A 7,944-nucleotide genomic window follows, 5' to 3' on the forward strand; every position below is an offset into this window, starting at 1 on the left:
TACAGACAGCAGCAGTAGTAGAATGGTTTAGTGGTACATACAGACAGCAGCAGTAGTAATGAGAATGGTTTAGTGGTACATACAGACAACAGCAGTAGTAGAATGGTTTAGTGGTACATACAGACAGCAGCAGTAGTAGAATGGTTTGGTGTACGTACAGACAGCAGTAGTAGTAGAATGGTTTAGTGGTACGTACAGACAGCAGTAGTAGTAGAATGGTTTAGTGGTACGTACAGACAGCAGCAGTAGTAATGAGAATGGTTTATTGGTACATACAGACAGCAGCAGTAGTAGAATGGTTTAGTGGTACGTACAGACAGCAGCAGTAGTAGAATGGTTTAGTGGTACGTACAGACAGCAGCAGTAGTAGAATGGTTTAGTGGTACGTACAGACAGCAGCAGTAGTAGAATGGTTTAGTGGTACGTACAGACAGCAGCAGTAGTAATGAGAATGGTTTAGTGGTACGTACAGACAGCAGCAGTAGTAGAATGGTATAGTGGTACGTACAGACAGCAGTAGTAGTAATGAGAATGGTTTAGTGGTACGTACAGACAGCAGCAGTAGTAGAATGGTTTAGTGGTACGTACAGACAGCAGCAGTAGTAGTAGTAATGAGAGTGGTTTAGTGGTACGTACAGACAGCAGTAGTAGTAGAATGGTTTAGTGGTACGTACAGACAGCAGCAGTAGTAGAATGGTTTAGTGGTACATACAGACAGCAGCAGTAGTAATGAGAATGGTTTAGTGGTACGTACAGACAGCAGCAGTAGTAATGAGAATGGTTTAGTGGTACGTACAGACTGCAGCAGTAGTAGTAATGAGAATGGTTTAGTGGTACGTACAGACAGCAGCAGTAGTAGAATGGTTTAGTGGTACGTACAGACAGCAGCAGTAGTAATGAGAATGGTTTAGTGGTACGTACAGACAGCAGCAGTAGTAGTAATGAGAATGGTTTAGTGGTACGTACAGACAGCAGCAGTAGTAGAATGGTTTAGTGGTACGTACAGACAGCAGCAGTAGTAGAATGGTTTAGTGGTACATACAGACAGCAGCAGTAGTAATGAGAATGGTTTAGTGGTACATACAGACAGCAGCAGTAGTAGAATGGTTTAGTGGTACGTACAGACAGCAGCAGTAGTAGAATGGTTTAGTGGTACGTACAGACAGCAGCAGTAGTAGAATGGTTTAGTGGTACATACAGACAGCAGCAGTAGTAGAATGGTTTAGTGGTACGTACAGACAGCAGCAGTAGTAGAATGGTTTAGTGGTACATACAGACAGCAGCAGTAGTAGAATGGTTTAGTGGTACGTACAGACAGCAGCAGTAGTAATGAGAATGGTTTAGTGGTACGTACAGACAGCAGCAGTAGTAGAATGGTTTAGTGGTACGTACAGACAGCAGCAGTAGTAGAATGGTTTAGTGGTACGTACAGACAGCAGCAGTAGTAATGAGAGTGGTTTAGTGGTACGTACAGACTGCAGCAGCAGTAGTAATGACAATGGTTTAGTGGTACATACAGACAGCAGCAGTAGTAGAATGGTTTAGTGGTACATACAGACAGCAGCAGTAGTAATGAGAATGGTTTAGTGGTACGTACAGACAGCAGCAGTAGTAATGAGAGTGGTTTAGTGGTACGTACAGACAGCAGCAGTAGTAGAATGGTTTAGTGGTACATACAGACAGCAGCAGTAGTAGAATGGTTTAGTGGTACGTACAGACAGCAGCAGTAGTAATGAGAATGGTTTAGTGGTACATACAGACAGCAGCAGTAGTAGAATGGTTTAGTGGTACATACAGACAGCAGCAGTAGTAGAATGGTTTAGTGGTACGTACAGACAGCACTTGCAGGTTGTGTCCCTGGATGGTCTTGAGCAGGTTGGTGACCCCTCCCTCCAGTCCGCCGTTGATGAACACTCCGTTACTGAAGTGGTACAGGAGGATGGTCCTCAGAGCGTTCACGTCGCCTAATGATGATATCACACAAGAATACAGGAGTTACACAAATATGTATCTCAACAGTGGCTCCCTCTTCCACTTACATCTCCTTTTATGAACTGAACTGAAAGAACTGGACAGGTGGAGGGAATGAACTGAAAGAACTGGACAGGTGGAGGGAATGAACTGAAAGAACTGGACAGGTGGAGGGAATGAACTGAAAGAACTGGACAGGTGGAGGGAATGAACTGAAAGAACTGGACAGGTGGAAGGAATGAACTGAAAGAACTGGACAGGTGGAAAGCAGTAAACTCAAAGAACTGGACAGGTGGAAAGCAGTAAACTCAAAGAACTGGACAGGCGGGAAAGCACTGAATTCTCCAACAGGCATCCTCTACATTGCTGGTTCCTGTCCTATGTTGTAAAGTGGATGAAGAATGAAAGAAGATTACTAACAAGATTGAAGGATGGAAAGAGAGACGGAGTACTAACTGGCCAGCAGCGTGATGTCCCGTTCTGTGAGCCCGTCGAAGGCTTCGTCTGTGGGTGCGAACACGGTGTAGGAGCCCTCCTGTTTCAACAGCTCTGTCAGACCTGCGCTCTTCATCAGAGACAGGAAGATGCTACAGACAGATACATAGAGATAGAGAAACCAACCAATCAACCAATCAATAAATCACTCAATAAATCAATAATCCAATCAATCATCAATTAGTTAATCACTCAATCAAATCCTTGAGAGCGCAGAGAGAAACAGTGAGTCTTTAGTTCGATAAGACTTGAAAAACGTTGTCTTAATGGAACATGCAGATAACCACGAAGGAATGAAAATATACCAACAAGATCTTACGGTTTCACGTCGAAATTTGAGGTGTTATGGACAAACGTCTATTTTTGACCAATTTTGACTGAATTCATTCTGCATGTTTTTTTTTTTTTCTCCCCTTACATTTGGTTAGCGCAAAATAGGTAATTATTTGACATTTGAAGGACATGTGTCAAACGTCTAATATTGACATGTAAATGATGTGATCTCCTTGGATATACACCTAACAATGTATCACACAGATCTTTCATTGATACCAGTAGTCCCGAGTCTCAAGATGATGGCCATACTGTCATAGTAACACAATGGGTTGGATGTCCTTACTTGAAGCGTCCCTCTGCCATGAGAACCTGGTAGATGGTGGTCTGAGCTGGTTTGATGAGTGAACTCATCAGATGAAGAGCTCCGTTGCTGCCCTCTTTACTGCCCCGCACCATGCAGGCATTCTCTATACACACAGCCTAGAGATGGAGACACGCACATTAATCAATCAACTCTAACCATCCATCCATCCACCCATCCAATGCATTCAGAGAGAGAGAGAGAGAGAGAGAGAGAGAGAGAGAGAGAGAGAGAGAGAGAGAGAGAGAGAGAGAGAGAGAGAGAGAGAGAGAGAGAGAGAGAGAGAGAGAGAGAGAGAGAGAGAGAGAGAGAGAGAGAGAGAGAGAGAGAGAGAGAGAGAGAATTTTCCATTTCATAGTTCAACTATTTGCACATTGTTACAACACTGTACATAGCCAATAATATAACATTTGAACTGTCTAAATTCTTTTACAACCTTTGTGAGTTTTCATGTGTTCCACCTCAAACTGTAATAGACAAATCAGATGAGTATCAGACGATGCAACATTGACATTATCCCACCCCTGGTTGGCAACTATTGGCTATAAAAGCCAAATGTAACACAATATCTACCAATACGTTTCCAGCTATATTGTATCTGTCATATGTGAAAGAGCCATTCATTTAACTCCCTAATTTGCATTGTTTTACTATTGCGATTCTCTACTACAGGACTAGTAAAGGCCCAGTGGTCCTCTAATACAGGACTAGTAAAGGCCCAGTGGACCTCTAATACAGGACTAGTAAAGGCCCAGTGGTCCTCTAATACAGGACTAGTAAAGGTCAAGCGGTCCTCTAATACAGGACTAATAATGGCCCAGTGGTCCTCTAATACAGGACTAGTAAAGGCCCAGTGGTCCTCTAATACAGGACTAGTAAAGGCCCAGTGGACCTCTAATACAGGACTAGTAAAGACCCAGTGGTCCTCTAATACAGGACTAGTAAAGGCCCAGTGGTCCTCTAATACAGGACTAGTAAAGGCCCAGTGGTCCTCTAATACAGGACTAGTAAAGGCCCAGTGGTCCTCTAATACAGGACTAGTAAAGGCCCAGTGGTCCTCTAATACAGGACTAGTAAAGGCCCAGTGGTCCTCTAATACAGGACTAGTAAAGGCCCAGTGGTCCTCTAATACAGGACTAGTAAAGGCCCAGTGGTCCTCTAATACAGGACTAGTAATGGCCCAGTGGTCCTCTAATACAGGTTTAGTAAAGGCCCAGTGGTCCTCTAATACAGGACTAGTAAAGGCCTAGTGGTACTCTAATAAAGGACTAGTAAAGGTCCAGCGGTCCTCTAATACAGGACTAGTAAAGGCCCAGTGGACCTCTAATACAGGACTAGTAAAGGCCCAGTGGTCCTCTAATACAGGACTAGTAATGGCCCAGTGGTCCTCTAATACAGGACTAGTAAAGGCCCAGTGGTCCTCTAATACAGGACTAGTAAAGGCCCAGTGGTCCTCTAATACAGGACTAGTAAAGGCCCAGTGGACCTCTAATACAGGACTAGTAAAGGCCCAGTGGTCTTCTAATACAGGACTAGTAAAGGCCCAGTGGTCCTCTAATACAGGACTAGTAAAGGCCCAGTGGTCCTCTAATACAGGACTAGTAAAGGCCCAGTGGTCCTCTAATACAGGACTAGTAAAGGCCCAGTGGTCCTCTAATACAGGACTAGTAAAGGTCCAGCGGTCCTCTAATACAGGACTAGTAAAGGCCCAGTGGTCCTCTAAGACAGGACTAGTAAAGGCCTAGTGCACCACTTTCATGAGACCAGTTTTTTTAAATTATTTTTTAGAGATTTTTATTTGTATGAATATTGTTTTTTAAATTGTGCAGCAGCATCATCATCAGCACCCCTACTTCCTGAGACTATGGACATCAACTCAGAACATATTTTGTTGTTTCTCAATGAACAATTGTAATTTGAGAGTGAACCCCCCCCCCCAAAAAATGAAAACCAGGAAAAAGATATCTGAGAAAACATAATGATAGGAACATGTAAATCATAATTTTGGAAAAAAGTCCTTATATTATATGATCCTTCTAAAAGTTGTTTATTAACCATTATTTTAACAGGTATATTGACAGACAAAGTGCACTACTTCCTCTAGTACACTAAGGACCAGGGAAGATTTGAAGGGAAGAACAGAAGAGAAGAATTAGCCTTTTTGAAAGCTATAGAAATTAATTTTAGCTCACGAACATGCTTCATTTTTTAAAGTAGCTCTCATGCAAGAAAAGGTTGGAGACCACTAGTCTACTGTGTGTGTAAGGGAGTCAGTGCCATGGAGCCAGCGCCAGGGAGTCAGTGCCATGGAGCCAGCGCCAGGGAGCCAGTGCCAGGGAGTCAGTGCCAGGGAGTCAGTGCCAGGGAGTCAGTGCCAGGGAGCCAGTGCCATGGAGTCAGTGCCAGGGAGTCAGTGCCAGGGAGTCAGTGCCAGGGAGTCAGTGCCATGGAGTCAGTGCCAGGGAGCCAGTTCCAGGGAGCCAGCGCCAGGGAGCCAGCGCCAGGGAGCCAGTGCCAGGGAGTCAGTGCCAGGGAGTCAGTGCCAGGGAGCCAGTGCCAGGGAGTCAGTGCCATGGAGTCAGTGCCAGGGAGTCAGTGCCAGGGAGTCAGTGCCAGGGAACCAGTGCCAGGGAGTCAGTGCCAGGGAGTCAGTGCCAGGGAGTCAGTGCCAGGGAGTCAGTGCCAGGGAGTCAGTGCCAGGGAACCAGTGCCAGGGAGTCAGTGCCAGGGAGTCAGTGCCAGGGAGTCAGTGCCAGGGAACCAGTGCCAGGGAACCAGTGCCAGGGAGTCAGTGCCAGGGAGCCAGTGCCAGGGAGTCAGTGCCAGGGAGCCAGTGCCAGGGAGTCAGTGCCATGGAGTCAGTGCCAGGGAGTCAGTGCCAGGGAACCAGTGCCAGGGAGTCAGTGCCAGGGAGTCAGTGCCAGGGAGTCAGTGCCAGGGAGTCAGTGCCAGGGAGTCAGTGCCAGGGAACCAGTGCCAGGGAGTCGGTGCCAGGGAGTCAGTGCCAGGGAGTCAGTGCCAGGGAGTCAGTGCCATGGAGTCAGTGCCAGGGAGTCAGTGCCAGGGAACCAGTGCCAGGGAACCAGTGCCAGGGAGTCAGTGCCAGGGAGCCAGTGCCAGGGAGTCAGTGCCAGGAAGCCAGTGCCAGGGAGTCAGTGCCATGGAGCCAGTGCCAGGGAGTCAGTGCCAGGGAGTCAGTGCCAGGGAGTCAGTGCCAGGGAGTCAGTGCCAGGGAACCAGTGCCAGGGAGTGGCTTGGGAAGAAGGTAGAAGCTGTTGAGGAGCCTTTTGGTCACAGACTTGGCTTTCCGATACCACTTGCCATGCAGTAGCAGAGAGAACAGTCTATGACTTGGGTGGCTGGATATTTGACAACTTCTGGGGCTTTCCTCTGACACTGCCTGGCATAGAGGTCCTGGATGGCAGGGAGTTCGGCCCCAGCAATGTACTTGGTTGGACACACTACTCTCTGTAGCTCCTTGACACCGGATACCAAGCAGTTGCCATACCAATGCGGTGATGCAGCCAGTCAGGATGCTCTCGATGGTGCAGCTGTATAACATTTTGAAGATCTGAGGGCACATGCCAAATCTTTTCAGCCTCCCGAGTGGGAAGAGGCGTTGTCGTGCCCTCTTCACGACCGTGTGTTTGGAGCATGATAGGTCCTTAGTGATGTGGACACCGAGGAAATTGAAGCCCTCGACCCGCTCCACTACAGCTCTGTTGATGTGAATGGTGCGTGTTCGTCCCTCCGTTTCCTGTAGTACACGATCAGCTCCTCTGTCTTGCCCACGTTGAGGCAGAGGTTGTTGTCCTGGCACCACACTACCAGGTCTCTGACTTTCACCCTGTTTGCTGTCTCATCGTCCTCTGTGATCAGGCCTACCACCGGCGTGTTGAAGTCGTACGTGGCCATGAATGTGTGGGTGAACAGGGAGTAAGGGAAGGGACGGAGGGTCAGCGTGGCGGATGTGTTGTTGCCTACCATCACCACCTGGCGGCGGCCCGTCAGGAAGTCCAGGATCCAGTTGTAGAGGAAGGTGTTCAGTCCCAGGGTCCGTAACTTAGTGATGAACTTGGAGGGCACTATTGTGTTGAATTCTGAGCTGTAGTCAATGAATAGCATTCTCACATAGGTGTTCCTTTTGTCCAGGTTGGAAAGGGCAGTGTGGAGAACGATTGAGATTGTGTCATCTGTGGATCTGTTGGGGGCGGTATGCGAATTGGAGTGGATCTAGGGTTTCTGGGATAATGGTGTTGATGTGAGCCATGACCAGCCTTTCAAAGCACTTCATGGCTGCAGACGTGAGTGCTACGGGTCGGTAGTCGTTTAGACATATTACCTTGGCATTCTTAGGCACAGGGATATGGTGGTTTGCTTGAAACATGTAGGTATTACAGAATGGGACAGAGAGAGGTTGAAAATGTCAGTGAAGACACTTGCCAGCTGGTCAGTGAATGCTGAGTAACCATCCTGGTAATCTGACTGGCCCTGCGGCCTTGTGAATGTTGACCTGTTTAAAGGTCTCACTCACATCATCTAAGGAGAGCATACAGTCATCTGGAACAGCTGGTGCTCTCATGTATGCTTAAGTGTTGTTTGTCTTGAAGTGAGCATAGATGGCATTTAGCTCGTCTGGTAGGCTCGCGTCACTGGGCAGCCCGCGGCTGGGTTTCTCTTTGTAATCCGTAGTAGTCTGCAAGCCGGTGTCGGTGTAGTAGGATTCGATCTAAGTACTGTTTTAACGCTTTGCCTGTTTAATGCTTCGTCGGAGGCCGTAGATGGATTTCTTATGAGCGTCCGGATTAGTGTCCTGCTCCTCGAAAGCGGCAGCTCTAGCC

General features: G+C 47.3%; 1 protein-coding gene across 1 annotated transcript in view; it reads right to left on the minus strand.

Annotated features, from left to right (window-relative positions):
- LOC129867889 (periostin-like) overlaps nt 1-7,944 on the minus strand; it is a gene marked incomplete at its 5' end in the record, with an annotated part of 67,180 nt that overhangs the window by 41,414 nt on the left and 17,822 nt on the right. Inside the window, 3 exon segments of the mRNA XM_055941359.1 lie at nt 1,834-1,964; nt 2,428-2,558; nt 3,086-3,222. Coding sequence (XP_055797334.1) covers nt 1,834-1,964; nt 2,428-2,558; nt 3,086-3,222 — 399 coding nt within the window.

The sequence above is a fragment of the Salvelinus fontinalis genome, chromosome 13 (assembly GCF_029448725.1).
Source record: "Salvelinus fontinalis isolate EN_2023a chromosome 13, ASM2944872v1, whole genome shotgun sequence".
Lineage (NCBI taxonomy): Eukaryota > Metazoa > Chordata > Actinopteri > Salmoniformes > Salmonidae > Salvelinus > Salvelinus fontinalis.